Consider the following 23,023-nt stretch of genomic DNA (forward strand, 5'->3'; position numbering starts at 1 on the left):
TTCCCTGTGTAAACGCGACTAAACGCTGCGATTATTTGTTTCTTGGCAAAGAAATGCTTTCTGATGTTGAAATACGAAAGAGCGAATCGAATATGAAGAGTGAACCGGAAATTTGTTTCATTTATTATCGTCCGATGAGACGAGATAGGCAGGTCGCTTTGCACACAGAATGAAATAAGTAAATATATGGGTAAAAAATAAGGCCAGGAGGTATCGCCACAGTAAGTTGGACATGAAAGAACAAAATGAAAGGCGAAAGGCCAGCAAAAAAAATAGCATCAGCAAAATGTGTGTGTTTTTGTGCCCCCCGGTCATTATACAGACTAAGTAGCGGGTGGTTACCGCTCGCGAAAATGATTTCTGACTTCCTCTTTGGCACCGAATCGTATAATGAGGCGACATATTCGCGGTCAGCTCGAATAACTTCCCGCTTTTCGCGAATTGCGCTTCACAGCGCGTCCGCCGTTGTACTGGACAAGTTTCGTCAGGACAGGCACGACTTCAAGCGCGCCCACACATTTTCGATGGGATTTGCGTCCGCACCATTCGGAGGCCACAGCAACGTGCGCACGCCAAGGACTTCGAGCAGGGCGGTCACCTGAGGAGCCGCGTGTCCAGCTGGAAGAAGAAGCACCCGCCAGGGAAGGGCCCATCAGGGCCCTGGACTGCGCCTCCTTCTTCCATGTAATGTAGCGCGTCGTGAAGCAACATTACTGTGCCGTCTATGGCTCGGCGTTGCCATCACAAATCAGTATGCTTTCCAAATCGCGATGGCCGAAAGTCCTTCTTGTGCAAACTGTGTCTGTGGAGAGACAATCAGTCATCTCCTGTGTGAGTGCCCTGTCTTTGTGAACGAAAGACGTAAGCTGCGTTGAGCTCTGGACAGCATTGATCCTTGCCCTTTCACAGAGGCCAAAATCCTCGGTCCGTGGCCACAGCAGTCGACTGCCATCAAAGCTTACAAGGCACTGTTTTGTTTTTTGAGAGAGACTGTCTTGATTGACAGGCTGTGACTGTGTTCCTCGTTCTTTCTCTCTTCCCTCTTTAATCACCTCATTCCCTTCCCCAGTGCACGGTAGTCAACCGGAAACCTTTCTGGCATCCCTGCCTTTCCCCCCTCTCTGTATCTATCGCTCTATCTATATGTGGAAGAGAACTGTAAGAGTGCGCCGTGAACTTCCCACCAATGCGGACAGGAGGCCCTAGCCCATCTTTGCTCATGGCACCCCACACGGAGACTGCACTCCGGCCTCTTGAAAGAACGCTCCGAGTATAGCCAGGGTGGTATCTTCAATTGGAAAATAAACACAATTGGCAGGTAAAGATGTAGAAATCTGATTGTGCAAACGATAAGTAAGAGTTTAGAATACGCTTTTTGCTTATAAACCATTAGATCCTGCAAACACCTTCAAATATGTGTATTCGAGTTGGTGCTAATGAGACGTTATTTATGCACTTTTACTTGCAGTTGTCTTAGTTCTTAACTGAGATTTTCAGATTTATGTGAATATTTCTATATTTGTCACAAATATTAATTTCACGAAAGCTGTCGGCTTATGCAAAGCAGAAAATTTGCCAATGTCACCAAAGAGTGAAGTAAGTGGTTACCTGGAATTAAAGGGTCGCCACATCTGCCTGTGTTGATCCCACCGAGTGCAAAATGTGGACTCATCCGAAAAAAAAAAACATTGTGCCTTTCTTCTGTGCTCCAGTGCGTATCATCCTGTGCTAAGTTCAGGAGTTGCTGGCACTGTCGGTCAGTCAGGAAAGGCTTTTGCGCAGCGACACACTTCAAAATCGCAGGTGCTTTCGAACGCCGGCGCAGTGTAAAAGTACAAATATCAGTGACAGCTCGTCGCGGATTTCTAGAGCGTTCAGAGAAGGGTTCACGACAGCTGCGGCAACAATCAGTATGTTATGCGCGTTGTTCGTGACTCTTGGCCGGCCAGACCGCTTCGCGTCCGCAAGTGTTCCTTCGTCTCAAAAGTCAAGGATAATTCTGATCACCGACGTCTTCTACCTACCATTTCTTCGAGATAGCTCACGCTGCTGTACACCCTCCACAAAAAGTCTGGCGATTAATGTTTGGTCTTCAATCGGAACACGTGGTGCCATTTCAGTAGACGACGCACCTTTGGTCGGCGTTGCACGCTTCCATACACAATAGCCAAAAGCATCGACTCAACATTGGTGCCAATATGAGAATACTAAAGCAAATTCCCAATTTTAGACCCCGTAGAACCTTCTGCAGGCACAGAAGACGCGGAAATCTCGGTGCGACAGGGAAAGAAAGATGCCGGCGCGAGTGCCTTTAGAATTTTGGAGGCAGCAGAGAGCCTCTCAACGAGAGATATGCCGAATAACAGGACGTTCGATGACAGCGGTGAATAGAATAATACAAGCATATCCGGACAAAGATGACCGATTAGGAGATGTTCCACGGTCAGGCAGAAGCCGTTGCACGTCTGAAGAATATCGAATAATCGTAGAAGCAGCTGTCGCGGACCGGTTTGTGAGTATCCAGGAAATTCGGGACACATTGGACATTGATGCCAGCGTGAGAACAATTCAGCGGCGACTACAAGAGTTTGGCCTACAGGCATGTGTGGCTGCTCAAAAGCCATATTTGACGACCGGACAACGACGACGATAACGCCTGGAAATTGCCCGAGCTCATGCGGACTGGAGCATGAGCGAGTGAGGCGAAATAATCTTCACCGACGAGAGCACGTTTAGCTCGCGGGCGGATCAGCATCGCCAGGTGTGAAGACCAGTGAACGCAAGGCAGTTATGACGCACTAACGGCTAGACTCCAAGGAAAGGAGAGCGTAGCTGGGAGCGGCAGAAATTTCGGTGGGCGGATGAGATTAGGAATTTGGAAGAGATTATGTGAATGCAGCTGGCAGAAGGTGACGAGTTCAGGCGGTGCGAGTTGATGAAGTCGTTGTAATTAATTGATTAATTAAAGTAAAGAGAAAAATTGAAAAATGGGGTTCGAAGGTGTTGAAATACTCAGAATGAAAAGCCATTGATAGATGATGCTAATTAAGAAACTTTAGAGAGCTTAATTGCTCCGTTATTTAATTGAAGCAATTGAAAAAAATGCAAAATGCGTTCAAATGTGTCAACCTGCTTAGACTGGAAAGCCTAACTACGCTATCGCAGCATACCCTTAAGGCTGAGCTTAAGTGTTGCCTCCAATATTTTTCCTCCGTGCCCACCAGAAATTGTTCTGGAAAGCAAGCGTTTAACATGACTTACCTGTCATACTTAGAAGTTTACTTTTGGTCTAGCCGTCTCGCTTTACCTCCGACTGCCACTTTTTTCTGCGTGCGCTGTCGCTAGCAAATAGCCGGTGCCCTTTTCTAATGTGTGCGGAACACCCGGAAGCACAACATCCCTCACAGCTTGATCTCTCGCTGCTGCGTCCCACACATAGCACGAGCCCACTTCAAGCAAAGGGTCGTCGCCCGATGGGGAAATAGCCTGTTTTCGGCTCTGTTTTGCTTGTTACGAACGTTCTCCGACGACTTTGTTCTCCCGATTAGAGCTGCCTCCGTACACCTCGCACCTTCTGCACCACGCTATAAGAAGTCGCATGTTTTGTCCACCAGACCAGAAGCACTTGCACTGGTGACGCTGGCTAGGAAAGCTGAAAGGTGAGTGTTAATACTTGCCGGGCTGCATCAAAATTTGCCCAGCGCCTTCTTCACATCCTGACGACAAAGACATTTCCCAGTACCCGCTTTTGCGGGTAAGCGAGGACGTGAAGCGCTCGTCGCAGCGTTTTGTTCAGTTTGTTATTTGTTTTACCTTAATTCCCCGAAGACATTATAACACCTCCCCTCTCTACTTCTTTGTGCGAGCTCACTGAGAATATCCGACGCCAAACCTGTCTTCTGTGCGTCTGTAAGCAAAGAAGTCGTCGCTGCGTGACGCCAACGGATGGCGGCCTCTCTCCTCGGTAATGGTTAATTTCCCTTCCTTTTAGTGTTGCTGGGGAAGGAGGCTGTGTTCATTGCCGCTACGCAGCCACGTCGCTAAAATTCGTCGCGCGTGTTTCTGGGCAGCCATGTCCTAGAGATGAGAGTGGGTATGGGTGCTTATCTATCGTGTACACTAGTCCGCGCCTTTCTGCACGGTTTGTCTCAAACATGGTTTTCTAACTAGCCCAGACCCATACCTTAATGAGAGGTTTACGGCCCTGCCCGACGAGAGTCGAGTGAGGCAGCAAGCCAGCGTCTCTTGGCAACTGGACCAGACGGTTCCGCGGAAGCGAGTAAGGCGGCCTGTGTTCCTCCGACTCCTCTTTGATAGTTTAGCCTGGCGGGGAGAATCGGCTTCAAAAAAGTATTTGTCGGGGGCTGATTTTGTGAGGTGCCTTTGTGAAGCAGTCGTTTTAAAAGATTTTTTTTTATGTTTCGAAAATAAAAATAAATTGTTTGGTTAAATTTGTCCTTGAATAAAGCTTCTTTGCCACTATGAAATAGCACGACGTAATCGCATCATCAATCTACGTGTAGTCAACACCACAAACACCATCCATTATTTTGTTGCGGTACAAACCAGTAAGGGAAGCAGTTCAGAAAATATGACCATTTGGTTTGAGACGTGTCATGAAATTTTCAATCCAGACCAGTAGGACAATGGACCGCTTGGAAGGAAAATTTGCCATTACTACATGGAATTTTTCACATATGGTGCAGTAATAAGACCAAGGCACCTCACAGACTATTGGAAAAATGGGTGCTAACTACGCATGTTGCGTGGAATCGGTGCTACCTGTATCTGCGATAGAAGCGTGGGCGCCACGGGCACTGGGTCAGGTGTCGGAGGGGGGTTGGGTGTCCGGTACCTGAGCCGATCGAACAGGGCTATGCCTGCGCGCGTGCTTCGCGGCCGGAATAGCTGGGCGGCGCGCTGTGCTCCGGTCAATTCTTCGACTGAAGGTAGATGCCTCTCCCTGGAGCAAGAGTTGCGTTGAGGCGTGTGGTAAGAGTCCCGTCGTGGTTTGGATAGCCGATCGGAGGAGAGTGTTTAAGCACTGCATTTCTGCACGGGTGAGTGTGCAGGGCAAGTACGTTGGGTTGCTGAGGACAAGCGCTTGCACGATGCGCAGTGAGTGCTTCACTTTGAGGTCGCCGCGACGATTGAATACGCGTCGTATCTTGTGAGTAGCCAGCGTGATCCGTTTGTGGAGGAGGCGTACGGCAGGGGATAAGCACAGATATTGGTCTTTTCAATGTCAATTCTTTTTCTACGGCGATCCGATGTGAATACCTGATTCAGCAAGGCACCGTGGTAACAGAATTTCGTTTCGGCTCCCGGGAACGGCCATTTGCAATATTTATTCCCTTAAGTACTAAAATGCATTTACTGATGTCTCGTACACAACTCAGGAAGTTCCCCGGCACCCGGAAACGGCCATTCGCAGTATTTCTGCTCTTAAGCACTAAATTGCATTCCCTGATATTGCGTAGAAAACTGAGGAAGTTCCGGGAATTTTTTTTCTTTCTCCTCGTTCTCACAGTAGCGCTGAAAATCATGCCGACTCAGCTTGAAGAGGAAGCAGAAGTTGGGGCAATGAAGCTTGCGAGTGTGCTCCGATCTCCGCCAGGATTCTTCCCGCTACTTTTCGTAGGCTTGGCCCTGCTAGCCCTGTCCACGTTGCTCGACGGGAAGAACGAGGCAAGTGACAACATGCGGTGCCTGCAAGCGCACACTGCGTTGAATGCAAGAGTGCCGTACGGCGCGGGCTGAGATAGGACGAACGACTAGCTCTGCACAAGCATACAAAACCCACTACGACGTCGCCTCAGATTCCTGCTAAATGTCTCGCGTCGTGTGCATTAGCAAGCGCTTTCGCGCTGAACACTTTTCATTGTGAACACCTGTACAAAATTTCCGAGAACGACTGCAGATCACATGAGTAATGCATGGCGCTATAGGACAGTTGGTTTCTATCAAAGAAGCAGTTTCTCTATCCTTGCGCTGCGGAGGTCCACCGCTCTTCGTCGGTTGTTTCACTTGCAACCCAAATCCTCCAACGCCGCTGTTAGCATAGCTGAAGTTGCTTGAGTGTACAGCATAGCATCACCATCGGTCAAGGCAAATGTAAAGGGCGCGATCTTTTGCTTTTCTTGCTTCTACCTCGTGTTCGCAGCACAGCCTCGTGTACGCGGCGAGCAGCGCGGCGCTGCTGTACGCATCGAAGGCTGTGCCCGTCCAGTTCGTGGGACTGCCCGCACTGGCGCTGATGCCTGCGATGGTGGAAATGGTGAGCTCCGCGTCATGTGCCACTGCGCCGCCACTCGAGGAAATTCCCATTCCATCCTTAACAGTAGAGCCTGATTACTGCAGCGTAGCAGCCAAGTCGCGTGCGAGCTATAACGACCACCTCGAATAGGGGCCTCCTTACGGTGTCCACTCAACATTGGCAACGTGCGGCTCCAGTGCTCCAGCTCATCACACACCCATATACTGTGTGCCCTTACGCTGTGGGCACAGCCACGCAGAAAAACTTCGTTTTTAGACGACAGTATTCGACAACCTGCGAGCCTCGCAAGCCTGTTGAAGCTCCATCTGGCGTGTAATGTTTGCATGATTACACTGCCACCGCCAGCGCCTAATGCCGTAAGCGAAGCAATCGCTACAACGTGAACACGAACGGCCTGCTTCCAGCACAGCTGCATCATCATCGTCAGGCCAAGTACCTCCGCTACAGAACAAAGGCCGCTCTCATGTTCCTACAATTCGTCCTCGATGGAAGCGGTGGTTTCAACATGCAGGCTTGACAGCAGACCAGCCAACCGCATTGCGAAAAGGCAAATCCGATATTCATTCAGTACTGGGCTCGCGTTTCATTACTGAAGTGAAGGGAGGCAGCATCAATCTTGCGCAGAAGGTGGGATCACTTGACTCCTTCTACCGCGGCAGCAGTGGGTGCTCGACAGAATTCAGACTTTTCGAACTTCTAACTTTCCTAACTGTGCGATCTCAGTGCACGTTAAAGAACCTCAGGTGGTCGAAATTTCCGGAGCCCTCCACTACGGCGTCTCTCATAGCCTCAGTCGCTTTGAGACGTTAAACTCCCCCATAAACCAAGCCTTTTCTAACTTAAGATTCAGATCGCGCTATTCCCTTTATGCTTACCTGTTAGTGGAATACTGGAGTGCAAATTTTGATCGCCTCTGATGGCTGCAACAGCGGAACGTTATGTCAGCTTCTCCCACGGTCGTTTTTTCGAGAGAGGCTCAAGGTCACAAGTAGTGTCGCCATATAAAGAAATGCGAACAGCGCGCAGGCGCCGCGCTGTTCAGATTTCCTTATATCGCCCCTATACGTGCGCGATGAAATCCGGCTCAATAATGTATTATGATAGCAAGGATACAAAGCTACGTGGAACGCCGCCACGGTGGCTCAGTGGTTATGGTGCTCGGCTGCTGACCCGAAAGACGCGGGTTCGATCCCGGCTGCGGCGGTTGAATTTCTTTGGAGGAGAAATTCTAGAGGCCCGTGTACTGTGCGATGTCAGTGCACGTTAAAGAACCCCAGGTGGTCGAAATTTCCGGAGCCCTCCACTACGGCGTCTCCCATAGCCTTAGTCGCTTTGGAATGTTAAACCCCATAAACCAAACCAATGCTACGTGGAACGTTCTCTTAGGCTGGAAATGGGGAAAGGAAAGGAAGTGAACACTGTCGTGTATAAAGCAAGCACTTAGGGAACAATATTACGTCGATCGGCATGGCGTTGTCAACTGTAACACCAAAGCTGAAGGATTTTACTGAAACTCGACTCTAAGGCATCTAAGCAATTAAATATTGCTGCTGCGCGTCGACCCTGCTGCCCGACTCGCTTAAAATAGTTGAAGGGGCCGGTCTGACAGCGTCGCATTCGCCGGCACAAACAGACACAGATTGGCCCGCATTTCTTTTGTTCTGTGCCGATATATCTTAGCTTCTAGCGCAATTCTGCCCCTACCACATAGTAACTACCGTAATTATTCGCATGCAGTGCCAGTTTTTTAGCCCAAATAGACGTGATAATTGAATGTTCGCGTTATAATTGAACATAGGTGTTAAAATCGAATATTTCGCAGAGATAAAAACACAGTATGCCGCATTTAGTACCATGCTGGTTGATACGTCGTGCAGCTCGCCCTAAAACTTCGAGAAACGGAAAAAAAGAACAAAGAACACCGCATTGGTCGACCAAAGGAAGTTCCGAGCTACCGGTCGACACACATATCGGAGCAAGGGCCGCGCAATGAGAAACTCCTCGCCAGAGACTGCTCACTTGCGTACGGAGCGCAGGTTCGACGTATTATCCCGACGGAACGCTATAGAATACGTGCGACGCGCAGGCTTCGTTTTGTTTTCTGATAGTTCGGCCGACTTCCTCAGCGTTCGCAGCGCTGCCGATGCCGCACGCTATGGCAGTAATCAGCTTCGGGTGCACTGAAATCTTGGCGTTGCTACTGCCAGCGAAAAAGCGCTCTCGCCACTTTCCTCGATGATCGCCACCTGCCGCAGTTTTCGGCAACATCGAACTAGTACGACGGGGCGTCCAAAGCGCACGGTCAACGCAGTGACGGCGCGGCGGGACTGCGTATTTATTTGGTACGGGTCTTGTCTGGCAGTCTAATGCCGCAGCCGCTGAATGGCAGCTACGGAATGTACAGGGTCAATCACACTTACAGGTAGCACAGCTCCTCGTGGCTGCGCACACGCGGAGCACTCTTGCGACCAAGTCGGTGACAAACCCGTGCAAAGGGGCAGATGACATGAAGCACCACGTCGAGGTCCCTCTTCTCTTGCGCCACTCTGCATTGATTCCTGAACGGGTTACATGCAATGGCAACCTGCAGGTAAGTAGCCACGCGGAGCCGTGTTCCCTCTAAGTGTGATTGACCCTGTTCGTCGCTGCACCATTAGAGCGGCGAGTAAAGATCGCTGGGACATGCTGCCAAAGCTGAGTCACTCAATGAGGTGCTTTGCTGCTAAAGTGGATTGCATGTCCCAAATGCAGCATACACAGGACCATAAAGCCATAAACGCGAAACCTATACGGCCCTACACGCATCGCAAAGCAGGAGAGCGACGCATGTGACGCGTCCCGCGGCAACCCCGAGAGATGGCGCCAGCGTATGTCGTCGCCTAGGGTGCCTCGATACAGTGTGTCACCATCCGTTCTCCAAACGGGAAAGGCCGTTCTGAATCACTAGCATCGCGCCGATCCCTACAATGGAGAGAAACCTCCCAAAATTTTGTTTGAAAAACACATATGTCTGGAAGCAGTGGACGCTATCACGCGTCAAAGACGCGTCCCGGATTAGATTAAGATGTTTGCGGGGATACGGTGGCCACAACTGGCAAAGGACACGGTTAACTGCAGAGGTTAACTGGCAAAGGACACGGTTAACTGCAGAGGTGTTAGGGAGGCCCTTTCCGTGCAGTGGGCGTATAGTGAGGCTGATGAGATGATGATAATGAATTTAATGCGGCTTAATAAGCCCGTGCTGCTAAATGGAGATATAACCTCCGTCCCCTCCTTACCATATAAAGTTATATCGAGGCACGCTATCGTTGCGCCCAATACAGGCAACGCCATTTAACAGCCACAGAGATGCCTATTTAAAAAATCTACTACGATCAAGCACTGCTGAATAGGAGCAAGACGTCAACATAACACAGGGCGTTGGCTGGACAATGTAGGCACAGCTAGTGGCCTGGTCCTACTGCCCTCGTGTAAGTCTTCATTGCCAAATCCTTTCAGGAGGCAGAAAGCTACGTGTATCTTGGTTTGGTGTGATTTATTGGGGTTTAACGTCCCAAAGCAACTCAGGCTATGAGAGGTGCCGTAGTGAAGGGCTCCGGAAATTTCGACCACCTGGGGTTCTTTAACGTACACTGACATCGCACAGTACACGGGCCTCTAGAATTTTGCCCTCATCGATATTCAGCCGTCGCCGCCGGGATCGAACCCGCGTCTTTCGGGACAGCAGCCGAGCGCCGTAACCACTTAGATACCACGGCGGAGCGCTTGTATTTTGAAAACGGCCGACAAATATACAGGACCAGAAACGCCGCACGTACGTCGTCGTTTTTCTCAGTTTCTGACCGCTGCTACAGCGCTCTGTTGCTGTCTGGAGCAGCCTCATGACTGATGTCACCAAGAAACAAAACCCGTGTCTTCAATAACATCTCTGCAGTGAGATAGAGGCTGCGAATCGGGAGTTCCGTACAAGATAACCAGGGGAAATTTTCTAGTCTCCCTGCATTCTGCCGGGCTGTGGAAACGGACACTGGTGCGCGCAGGAGGCGGCCGGCGACGCGTGGGTGTCTGCTCTTCGGTGCCTCGCGGCTGCGCTCTTCTGCCGCGGCACTGTCGAGGCGAGCAGCGTGGTGGCCCGCGCCGCGTTGCTCATGCTCGCCCTGTCCGGGACTCGGGTGCGCCGGCTGGCGGCGGCGCTGGCCGTGGCCGCCGCCATCGCAGCACCGCTGCTGGACACCACCTTCGGGGTCTTCTTCATGGCCGCCGTCTGCTCCCACCTGGTGAGCCCCGCATGGCTCGAATGGCGAGCTTACTACGCGGACACGCAATTACGGGCTGTGCAGCATAATTTAGTAAAAGTTATAGCGCAAACGTAGGCAACCACAGGGAGGCGGCACACACACCACACTTGCTTTAACTGACAACTGGTTTTATTGCCGGAAGGTGACACCTTATATAAGGGAAAAGGTTCGTGAAAAGAATGGGAAACATAAATAACAAGGGTTGATGACACAGCTAACATAATATGACGCATGCTCAGGCAAGCAGAAGCATAGCGCATCAAATAAAGTATTTTATTTTCTCTTTTCAATCCTTGCTATATATATTTCCCGTCCTTTTGACGCATCTTTTCGCCTTGTATAAGGTTTCATTTTCCGGCATCAAAATCAGCTGTCAGAGCTTGTGTATGTGTGCCGTCTCCCTGCGGGTGTCTATGTTTGGGTTAAAACTTCTTACTTAATCATTATGCACTAACTCGCCGAAAAGATAGTTCAGTAGAAAACGACCACCGAATCGGCCTCAAAATGTGAAACAATTTTTGTAGTGCAGTGAGGTCACCTGTTGTTGCGACAAAACTGGCTCTGGTCCGGTGACAGGTGACTTCGAATTCGCTTCACTGCAGAAGGGGCTGTCGTTGCGACAAGAATTTCTTTCACTTTCTTTCACAAATATTTATTCTGTTGCAACAAGTTCAAGTTCCGCAGTACTACACAAATATCCGTTGTAAAGACAGGAAATTTCCAGTTGTGCCTTTTTGATAAAGCAATGTCCCTGTTCTAACGGATACTCAAAATTCTTAAATTTCGCGTTTTCTCCCCGAAAGTGGAGCTCCCCCATTCAGCGATTGACACTGCGTTCTGTTCACCTTCTTTCGGCGGGTATCGTTCAGAAAAGAACGCACTTTGGCGTTGTTCTTCACCGGCAGTCTGTACTTGAGGCATTAGAGAGTTTTAGCCCCACGGTACGGTGAACACAGTAACTACTGCAACTGCCACCGGTCGGCAAATATGTGGCTGTTAAGCCTGGCAACGGTAGCAACGGCAACGCTTTAACGTATTTACTTTAAGGCGGTCCGGCTACGCTAGAACTGTCTAATAACCGTCAAGTTGACCGCTTCTAGCCCGTTGCCGTGAATTCATTAGATACCGACTGCACGGCTAACGAGGGAACTTTAAACCTCGTAGGCGTAATCGCCATGTCTGTCCCAAGAGTTTAAATACCGAGTGTCACTGATGGAAAGCACGCACAAGATGAAAAATCTTAAAGGGACCGGTTTTTTGGTGTTTATGACCTGCCTTACGCTGTTTCACGGCCTAGCTTAAACCTATTTCCATTCAAAATGATAAAATTATCTTTTTTACCTTTTTCTAAAGAGAGTCATAGATTGGTTTTACGCCTTATACTTAATTCGAGAGAGAATAGCTTGACTACTAGTATTAATTTGTGCCAAGTGTACTTCCAATGCAGAATCAATGCTTTCGTAGGTAAAGCTCCAAAGCGTAGGAAACTGACATGTGCCGGGCATATATGGTGCGAAAAATTGAACACACGCTGTTTATTTTTACGCGATCACAGTTACCAAGGACCAGGAAATGTAATCGAGGTTGACAGAACGAGAAATGCAGTCCTGAGGTTTTCAAACCTAACCATGCACGGGGTGGAAGACGCAAGACTGGGGTTATCGGAGATGAGCCATTGTCTCGCTTGATTAAAACCGCACTGATTTGCACGCAGGTCCGCCTCCTGCGCTCCAAGCCCTTGCAGGACATCCAGCGGCGCTGCCTGTTCCGCAGGGCCACGAGCACCCTCTCCACCAAGGAGCAGCGAAGCCTGGCGCGCTTCATCTTCCGCGAGGAGTGCGCCCTGCCGATGGACGACATGCCGCCGCCAGGTGGGAGCAAACCTAAAAACGGTCGGAATAATTGCTGAACGCAGCAACAAATACTTGAGCGAGTGGAAGTTTCGTATCACGCAGATAAGACAGAAAGAGCACAACTGTCAATTCAATAACACCTGTCGGGTAAGCGACAGAGTGAAGTATAGTGTGAGAGGACTAAGCAACCTCCAGCGCACGGAGGAAGCTTATGTGGAGACTAAATTTGGCATGGGCGGAAATCAGATGTTCCTTGTTACAGGCAAGGAGGCTTACGTATTTCTGCAGATCAATTACGTGTCTTACAGTGCAGATCAATGCTGCACTGTAAGGAGTAAAAGAGTAGAAATGGCCCAGAGATTAGCCCATAGCAACACCCCAGCCACTTACATACGTAAATTCCTGAAAAGGCCAACCACTACTTTAGAGTCGTATTGCATTTTAGCATCCTCAATATGTCGGACAGTGTAAAAATAGGAGTAGCCTTCTGCGACTACTGTTATGCATACAGGGAACCCAGGCTGAAGTTTTGTTGCGCGGGCGACAGCGCCGTGCATCTCCCCTAGCGGCGCAATTCGGCGGCGTTGATCGGGCAGAACGCCGCCGCGGTGCTCTGACTGGTCATGTAGCGTGTTAGTAAATTTCAGGTTCTTCTTCTTCTTCTTTGCACCAGAGGTGCCCCGCCAGAGACGGTTGGTAACTCGAAGACTGAAGCTTATTTCTTCGCACCAGGGGTGCCCCGTCAGAGACGGTCTTGTGATCAGTTGAGATGCAGGGATAAAAAAGGGAATAACTGAAGATTTATATACAAATATTTACAGAATATACAAGTAACATACAACGGCAAAAAGACAAACAACCAAAAGGCGGAACTGGCTAATACTAAGGGAGGCCCCTACTCGGCGTAGCCGAAGATGCGTAGCATCTCACCTTAGCGCAGAACCCCGCTTCCGGCTCCGGGGCCCGGTTTTAAAGCCCTAAAGGCCCGGCCCACATTCGGTAGCTTCCAATCATGTTACACTGCTCACATGATTGGTTTACCGAGAGCATGGCCAGCCCTCCAGCTTCCGTACGGCAAAACGCCTTTTCCATCGCAAAGTAAAAACAAACACAAATATACATTTGTGCCAACACGTGCGCGAATCGGTACCGCGGGGCGGGGGACACCCGTACTTCCTGGCGCGTTCGCAAGCGGCCGCGTTCTGAGAAAGATGCTTCGCTTTGAGCGCTCCCAGCCGCGTTCCGATGACCCCGCGTACACTAACGATACCTTACACGCCCTTCCCAAGATTCTACAAAGGGCTCAAATGCCACTTTTAGAATTACAGCAACAAGGGATCGGTACAACTATTGAAATCGCCGCGGGGGCGACGTACATAGAGCAGTCACATATCGTGTCAACACAGGCAAAGAAAAACCTGACACAAAATGCACACGCACACCAACAAAACAAGCGAAATGCACAAATTTAAGTACGCATTTCGCACAATCAAATACAGCGCCTTGACTGAAGTCCAATTTGTAGCGCTGCGACTGCACCTGCATGCACACACTCGTCCTCGCGAATGAGCACACATGCACACAGACACTCGCAACCGGAGCGTTCATTGGCACTTATATGGGGTCCGTAAGCAGTCACGTGAGCCTCCTTAGTCGCACCGAGCGTCCCCGTGTGCGTTCGAGCCACTACGTGTTAATCAACCCGATTAACGCCCGCCGGTCACTCACTCATTAGGCTGGTGCCACAACGGGGCGATAACTAAAAACTTGCTGCCCTCCAGGATCGAAAACGTTGTGGTACTCGATGGGTCCAAGTCCCTCATCACGCGACGCCCTTGAGGGCACGCTCTCTTCGGCGCACCAATACGAGACGCGTGCTGCGTAAGGAGCATAGCCCCTGTCCAGTGTAATCATATCAGTGCGGCCGCTTCTTCCACACGGGATTTGGCGTACTGCAGCACGGAACGTACTGCTCCACGCGCTGACTTTCAACGTGAAGGCCACGCACCTGCCTCCAGCTACTCTGCCTCGCTTGGAGCCATTTGTCCCGTTCCTGCACGGGCAAACCTTGACGTTGCGGTTCCCTGCTTGATAGGCATTTGCCGGCTTCGTGGCATCGTCTAACTCTGAGGCTCCATGAGCTCCCTCGCAGTCACTTGACCCGAGCTTGCCTTGCGGCAAGTGGCCACTCATTTCCGGGTCCTCAAATAACCTGGCTGGACACACACCGGGTGCGTTCAACAACTGCGCGGCGCTCTGCCCGGTCGGCCCAACAGGCCCACCTCCGCTCTCTGCCTCGGATGAAGGGCTCTTGCCACCAGTAACGCTACGGGGCACTTCACGCCCTATGCCCGACACAGTGTGCGGTTGCGGCAACGCTAGGTTTTCTACTGTCACTAGCTCGCCGATCTGACGTCTGTCGTCGCTGGTCGTTTCACGCTGAACCAACTGCTCTTTTTCGCAGCTTGCCGGAGACCGAGTTTTTATTCCTGAACTCGCGCCCGCGTCCCTGGTCTTATCTGGGGTAGAGATAACCTCTGCAGATTGATCGTTGCCCTGTTTGTTGTCGCACAGTTTGGTCTCGATCGCCCCCAGATGATCTGTATCGGGCTGCTCCGTTTCCACATAGCGGCTGATTGCTTTCAGCGTCCTCACTGCTGTTTCCCTGACCTGTGCATGATAAGCATAATCCTTTGTCTTCCAGCACAGGCGGCCTCACCTCTCGGGACTCGGAGCAGTTCTCCCTGGCTGATTGACTGGCTCTTCTACTCTCCTTGATCTGAGAGATCTCGAGCTCTACCTGCTGGCGTCTTGCTTCTATAACCTTCAAGACATACTTAACATCCTGAGGTTCTTCCTCGCGAAGCAGCGCCTTTCCGCCATTTACTTTCGCAAGTTGAGCCTGAAGGTCCGCTAAGCGCGCCTTCGCTAACTCAACCTGGTACCTCACATCGAGTGAGGGCCGGCGTGGATAACTCTCCATACCGCCGTCTGTACCCCTCAACTGTCCTACCGGCTCGAACACATGCACAGGGACGTGAACAATGCGACGAAGGAAACTCACAGTTTCGATGCGTCGATCCGCGTTGCCAACTCCTTGGCGTCGGAGTCCACCGCCACTTTTACCGGACGCTGCGATGAGCTGTTGCACGCCGCTGGTCCTGTGCTCGTTGTCGTCACTTGCTGCGACCCGCCGGTGACCGTAGAGTTCTCGACGCGCTGCGTTCCTTGACCGGACGCAGTCCCGCGTCGCTGGACTACTGCCGTGGTCCTTGCCGCTGTCTCTCCCTGCAGGTCCGTTCTCGAACGCTGACCTGTTGCCTTGTCGTCGCCTTTTTCCCTGCATTCAGCCTTTTTCCTGCGCCGTCTTCCGATGGCCGCAGGATCCTCGTAGACTGCGCCAGTAAATTTCAGGTTCTTCTTCTTCTTCTTTGCACCAGAGGTGCCCCGCCAGAGACGGTTGGTATAACTCGAAGACTGAAACTTGATCTCTGCACCAGGGGTGCCCCGTCAGAGACGCTCTCGTGATGAGTTGAGATGCAGGGGTAAGGCGAATACTTGAAGTTTTATATACAGATATTTACAGCGTATAGAAGTTTAGACACTCGAGACAAATTAAACGGCAAAAGGACAAAACAAAAAGGTGGAACTGGCTAATACTAGGGGAGGCCCCTACTCGGCGTAGCCGGAGATGCGTAGCATCTCACCTTAGCGCAGAACCCCGCTTCCGGCTCCGGGGCCCGGTTTTAAAGCCCTAAAGGCCCGGCCCACATTCGGTAGCTTCCAATCATGTTACACTGCTCACATGATTGGTTTACCGAGAGCATGGCCAGCCCTCCAGCTTCCGTACGGCAAAACGCCTTTTCCATTGCAAAGTAAAAACAAACACAAATATACATTCGTGCCAACACGTGCGCGAATCGGTACCGCGGGGCGGGGGACACCCGTACTTCCTGGCGCGTTCGCAAGCGGCCGCGTTCCGAGAAAGGAGACGCTTCGCTTTGAGCGCTCCCAGCCGCGTTCCGATGACCCCGCGTACATTAACGATCCCTTACAGTGTTGGTCGTGCTTTCCCTGCGCTCGTGCTGCTCGCGCGTTGCGCCCATATCCTCGCGGCCGCGATGGGCGCAGGCAGATGCCCAATGGCCGCAGCGTGCGCCGATGACGTTCATCGGGAAGCAATTTTAGCTAGGACTGAAGGGACGACGCCGCTGCGTAAAGGCGGGGAGTGTCGCTTGCGTTGTGGGCTTCCCACATATGACGCATTCGCTTACAGGCGGGCGTGTTGTCAACAGAAATCCCTACGCACGCGGAAGATCGCATAATACAGCTGAAGTATCAGTGCATTAAGGTAGCTGCAATAGTGACTGGAAATCAATAAGAATGATACATCGCCTGCTGCGGCAATAGGAGCGTGTCGGCGGGCCCTCTAATATGAGTGCACGTATTCGACCGGCACCGTGTAAACTGGCAACAAGTACAACTGTGACGGCGAAGGTAGTGGACGTCATTCGCCATATAAACTAGCGATGTGCTGTATACACGCAGTGGCAGTGAGGTTCTGCAGGTTACAGCCCAGGCACTTAGTATATCAATGTGGGGGCGAGTAATAGCGGCACCCCGTCGAAGCTCAGCGAACCTGTGGGGAGGTTGCAGTTTGTGATGTTAGCGTCTCAACACTGCACGTATAGAACGGGAAACGCCGTATTGGAGGGCTCCGCATTAACAGCGCTTTTTGAGAATACTTCGTACAGTGAATACGCCAACCAATGAAACTACGACCATACGAAGACCTGGCATTTATTAACGCGCACCGAAAGAGCGAAATTTGTTTTCGTATTTCGCCCAAATCGAAATGCGCTGATTCAATCTCGGGTCAGCAGCATAGCCACTGAAACACCGCGGAAAGGAAAAGAAAAAAATAAGAAAGGTATGACTAGCATACCCGGCGGAAGCAAACACTGTTCTACACTTTCCACACCAAACATCTGCTCGCCAATTATTTTCTTCGGCATGTTCGCACGGCACAAAACGACAGAGTACAAAGAAAAGAAGGGCTACATGACGGAAGCACTGACTGTGAAGTGTTAATCTTATACACAGAAACAAAGTTCTTTTTGCCTCTCTATTACAGTGCTTTAGGATTGGATAAAAACATTGTGTACCATTTGCGCAAGAAAATTGCCAGTGGTCAGCGCAAGCAAATTTTAAGCGCGAGCAAGAAAAGCACTCTCTTCAAAAGTGTACACGTGTTCCGCGTCCTGTGCATAATGTTTTCAGTTGATACCGCTTGTTTCGCTCAGTCTATTTCTCCGTTCGTCGTCTTCTTTTGCCGTGCGCGAACATGAACGAGTACCAAATTGCCAGTTTTCTGCATTTCCTTGTGCTCCTGCTGAACTCTGCTTACCTGGATCGCACGCGCTCCACTGCAGAGAGCCCGGAAGGCAGCGACCTGGTGCAGGAAGATGCCGCTCCGCTCTCGGCCCCCGTGGCAGCGCCTACAGTCGCCGAAGGCACGTCGCTCTGCGTGTCGCCCGTAGTTGACGGTGGGTGATGTCCGCATCTGCAAGCGACCACTTTACCCTGCTCGCCGCGATGCCTTGAAGCGCGCCTCTGCACAGGCCTTTCACCGCAATGGCTACTCGCGAATCGGACGGCATGCTGGTAATGGTGTTAAGGCTTAAACGTCGCGAAACTGCGCACGCCCTATGACGGGCGTCGTAAAGGACGGCTCCAGATAGGTTTCGACCCCCTGGGGTTCTATAGCGTGCGGTGAAAGCGCGCAATTAAGCTTCCGTCGAAATTCGCTTGCCGTGGTCGAAATGCGCTACCGTGCAGGCTCTGCTGCAATCACTGGCGGCGCTGGTTGCACTGGTTGCACTTATCGAATTTATCGAACACACCCCTTCGCATGCATCCCGCATAGGCTACCTCGATACCATACACCGCCGCCGCCTCCGTCCCGAGTGGAAACACTGACTGTGCCCTCAAGAGACGCCGTTTGCCGGCTCGCGGAATGCGCAGACTTCTGGAACTAGTTTCCGATTACCTGCCTCAAACAGGACTTCGATGCCTGCCAGAAGTATTGTGTGGCGTCTCGGCCTCCGGCCAAAATGCTACTTCCGCAATAATGCTGCAGAAGCGACAAATTGAATACGCTCAAAAAAATAGCGCGCGCACACACACACACCACCCTAAAAGGTGACGGTGCTGGCATTCGTGCATAAAACTACAACACGATGCTCCACCCGACCAAGGAATATCAGTAGTGCACAGCTCACGAAATACGACAACGCCCAACCTACCATTAAGAGTAGAATAGGAGGTCATTAGACATCCCTCCCTTGCAAGCACTCCTCTTTTATACATCCATTTGCTTTGGGGAGTCCTCGTATCACTATTGCCACAATGAAGCAGCGGTTAATCCATGCGACTCTGCCCGGCCAGGTAGCTCTCAACCGCAGCCATCGATGGGGCACGTGAGACCCAGGCTCATTTGCACACATCGGCGAGCTGTCTATTTCTCGACCATTGAGGTAATGCGCGGTGCCACGGTGGGAAGGTGGTACTTGCACTGAATTCGTATGAATTCAATTGCTACTAGCAATGGTGGGTAGGCTGCCCGCAACCCGGTGGGCAATTTGCCATCTGCCTACCACGACAAGGAGCCACCTGTTTGTTGTGACACAGTGGGACACCAGCTTTTCTTGAGAAAGGGACCTCTAATGCTCTCACATTATTAAAGCGCGGACGGAGAGCAGGGTGTGCGGCACTATCTTCCGTGGCGCCTTTGTGGTATTGCCATTGAACTGTGCACAAAAAGGCGCATGAAATTAACTACGTACCGCTGCAAAAAGCATTTATAGCGCTTTAAGAACATATTTCTGCACTCATGAACGACTCTGCTCACAAGATCCTCCAGGGAAGGTGCACTTTAACGCGGTACCGTTAAGGCTTTCGTTCGGCGCGAAATCCGGCGTCGCTGGCGGCGTTGTGAACGAAAAAGCACGTGGCTCATCTGCCACCTAGGCCACAAAACCTTGCTACGTGTTCACAGCGTGCCCACCGTGGCAATTGACGACCTGTCCCCAGATTGGGAGCAAACTAACAGCCATGGCACTCAAGTAAATTGATGATTGGTCGCGAGTGGCAACCTGGATCTCACAAGCCCGTGATGGCTGTGTTGGAAAAAGGTACGTCCTGGGGCATGGGTGAATCGCTTAAACGCTGCACCACTGACCCAGGAATGGTATCAGGACTACCTGCATCAATCTATGAATGTAGAGAATGGCCAATTCCGCATATGCGGGCATGCAGGGGCAACTTAGGCGACAGAGGAGGCGTACTTGCGAGAGAGGGATCTGTCATGCTATCGCATTGTATACTCTTAGTGGTAGATTAAACGTTATGTGATAATGAAATAAAGAACAGCGTCCCTGTCTGCGAAGCGATACGCAGAGGACCGGAAGCCAGATAAGGGACGCATTAACGCTATTCTGACATACCCTTAAAGGGGCTGCTAAACACATTCTCAGTGCATTGTTTCGCCAGTTGGTTACATATAATGAGTTAACAGTGATGCTATTAGCAATGGTCGCGTATATTCCGGTTTTTAGTATTTTATAAGAGCTTTTAGTGCACCCTCAAGTTTTTTTGGCTTCGGTTTTCTTATAATAGCGGTTTTCTTATAATAATATACATGCTCCGGCGCACGTGCGTAAACTTGCTTATATTACACTAATTCGGCCTAAAATTGAGTACGTTTCCGCCATATGGGACCCAGATCAAGCCTACATCAAAGATAACATAGAATTCCTGCAAAACCGTGCTGCTCGTTTCATTTATTCCGACTACTCACGTTTTACTAGCGTCACGGCGTTAAAAGCTCGTGCTGGTCTTGACAGCCTTTCCCATCAACGTAAACTGGCCCGATTAACTCTTTTTCACAGAATTTACCATCATCCGTTGCTGCTTCATGACGATTTCTTTCACTTACCCTCAGCAGTGTTTCCACGCCGTGACCATCCTTTCAAGATCAAACGCATCACATGTCATACTTCAAGTTTTGCCAAATCATTCACACCCAAAACCATTATTGATTGGAACCGGCTGCCTTCCACAATCGCAACTGAAACTAACGCGGCATCATTTCATGAACTTTTAAAAAATCAAAGCGATGTGTAGTTTTCTTCTAGTTCTGTTCTACTCACCGTAATGTGTTTGAGTTTCGCTTTTCGTTCTGTTTGTTCTGATGTTTTTATTTTTGTCTTTTTTATTTTTTTTATTTTTTTTTATTTTGCGCCTTGTTCCGCCGCATTTCGATTGTTGCTGACTACCAGTTATTGCTCTTTTCTTGCTTCTTTTTTTCCCTGTTACTCATGTTAGATGTTCCTTCTAAGTATAGAATTTGTAACTTTTGTAATACCTGGGGTATCTCGAAATAAAATAGCGGTCATCATGGCACCGGTTAGAACCGATGCCAAAAATGTGAAGCGGGCAGCTGACACCCGCTTTCACTCCGTATTCAGTGTGTTAACCCCATGGCGCGCAGGGAACCGGCGCCCATCGCGCATCAAGCTGCTGCTGCCGCCGCCGTCGACCCGGTACGGCCGAGACAGTGCGCCGCGTGTCGTCATGCCCGGAGAGTCGTCGCCCGAGACCGTCAAGCGCAGCTTGCGCCGAGACTTGCGTGAGTCCTCTGCGAGGCATGCTTCCGCTGGGTGCGCAGTAAGCTGTAGCCGAGAACTTTCGCAGTCGGCGAAAGGTCCGACGTGGTAACAACTACCGCAAAAAACACCGAGCAACAGCGAAAGCAGTTTTATCGGGATACAGCGATTGTTACTGTTTTCCCTTCCAGCCATGTCAACATCCTTGGACAAAATTTTTGAATATTTCAAAGTTCTAATGTAATGTTATGGAAATATTGAAGACAATGGTTCATTCTTCTGATGTGTAGGAAAATCTTTCTTTTAAATTTTTTCATCGCTCACATTTAGCAGTTAAGATTGTGATAGAAAACGACCTGGGTGATGCTTTTGACGATAGCAAGAACGTTAATGGCAAAAAAGCAAAGCCTGTTGAAGGGAGATCCGCGGTTATATTTACTGTTACAATTAAATCTTACAAGAGATTAAAAAAAAACTCCGTTCATACACTCTTTGCCGTTCAAAAATGCGTCTGTCCAGAATTGTTCGGTATGTAGCATGTCGGCTGTGTTCAACACTCGCTAAGTAGACCAACTATCTTTCTTAATTATATTGCGAAAGATTCGTGTGCTAATAACAATTCGGTAAGCGAGATATCAATGGAAAAATCCGCTCGCAGACGCTGCTTTCCTCGAGCCAATCGTTTTCGGAGACCCTGCACTCTTGGACATCGTCCTCTGGCACAGCTCGTAAGTGCGCATGGAATTCACCGCGGAGCGTTGCATGCATAATGCGTTTAAACCTGTTTGGCAAAATGTGTTTGCGCAGTTTATCTCGTGGTCATAAAGCTTTTATAAGGTTCAAAAAGCCATGCATTGTTATTGCTCTGTTCTCAAAAGCCGACGTCGCATTGGCGTTCCAATCAACTCCTGCATCACGCTGCCGGACGAGTTCTCCTATCAAAAGGCTACGTTTCTGTCATAATAATGATCTCCGTTAATCGAATTCAGTCAGTCCCTCCTCTATTTTTCAATGCGGCACGTCACCGGGCTACAAAAAGGAGCCCGCAGGCTCCGTCCTCCAGTCATCCGCGATCATCGTTAGACTGGAGCCGCGCGCGGTCTCTAGTGGAGAAGCTGCAACCTATTTTATGTAACCTCCGCGACGCGGCGCCATGTGACGATCCTAAGCAGTGACTAAGCAAGGAAGCTATAGTCGGATACAACGTAAGTCTGCAGTGAAGCTCTGCCCATATTCAGCCTTCGCGCACAGAATTCCTTCACGACGAAAAAGTTTTCCTGTTACCTAAACAAGAAGCTTATCGCAAGAAAAAAAATTATGAGCTCTATAATTTTGATACATGGATTGTCTCATATAGTCCAACATTACAAAGCTGAGTTCGTTTACTGTTGCGATTTTTTTGATTTGAAAACAGAAATGAATACAAGCAAACTATGTACAATGGTACTGGACCCATAGCCAAGTCTAGTGTCGGGTCCAACACAATGATAAATTGCAAAATGCAGCAGGTGGAGAGAACACTTCTCACATAAATAATTTCAAAGTATTAAAATCACAACATACATAGCTAATATATACACTTGTTATCATGCATACATTCTTTGTAGGCAATAACCTTAAATATTAACAATTTTACAGTCATTTGGGTACAGAATTTACAGCTCAACCGGCGGAAACTTACAGATTCAGCAAAAATATTTTAAGAGATTGTGAAAAATTAATTTTTATTTTAACATCATTAGGGATGCCATTTCATATTTGTGCACCGTCAACGGTGCACAAATATCAATCAACCTTTTCCCGTAAGTATTGCGGCATATTGGTATGTTAAAATGATTTGCACTTGCAGCTGTAGTGTCCCTTTTAGTAGTTATAAAGATACTGTGATGAAACGGGTCATTGAAACCAGTATTTTATGAATTGTCTGTG

General features: G+C 49.8%; 1 protein-coding gene across 4 annotated transcripts in view; it reads left to right on the forward strand.

The window, feature by feature from the left end:
• The first annotated feature begins 3,196 nt into the window (after positions 1-3,196).
• LOC149362145 (uncharacterized) overlaps positions 3,197-23,023 on the forward strand; it is a 60,373-nt gene continuing 40,546 nt past the window's right edge. For 2 of the 4 annotated variants that reach the window (XM_089572915.1, XM_089572918.1), the window contains exons 1-8: positions 3,197-3,964; positions 5,534-5,688; positions 6,164-6,277; positions 10,318-10,554; positions 12,290-12,446; positions 17,861-17,974; positions 20,980-21,117; positions 21,753-21,822. In XM_089572915.1, the coding sequence (XP_089429041.1) occupies positions 3,946-3,964; positions 5,534-5,688; positions 6,164-6,277; positions 10,318-10,554; positions 12,290-12,446; positions 17,861-17,974; positions 20,980-21,117; positions 21,753-21,822 (1,004 nt within the window). In that variant the 5' untranslated portion in view covers positions 3,197-3,945. The remainder of the gene's footprint in view (positions 3,965-5,533; positions 5,689-6,163; positions 6,278-10,317; positions 10,555-12,289; positions 12,447-17,860; positions 17,975-20,979; positions 21,118-21,752; positions 21,823-23,023) is intronic. The other 2 variants (XM_089572916.1, XM_089572919.1) reach the window with 2 other exon arrangements.

The sequence above is a fragment of the Amblyomma mixtum genome, chromosome 2, assembly GCF_055824585.1.
Source record: "Amblyomma mixtum isolate Tamu chromosome 2, ASM5582458v1, whole genome shotgun sequence".
Lineage (NCBI taxonomy): Eukaryota > Metazoa > Arthropoda > Arachnida > Ixodida > Ixodidae > Amblyomma > Amblyomma mixtum.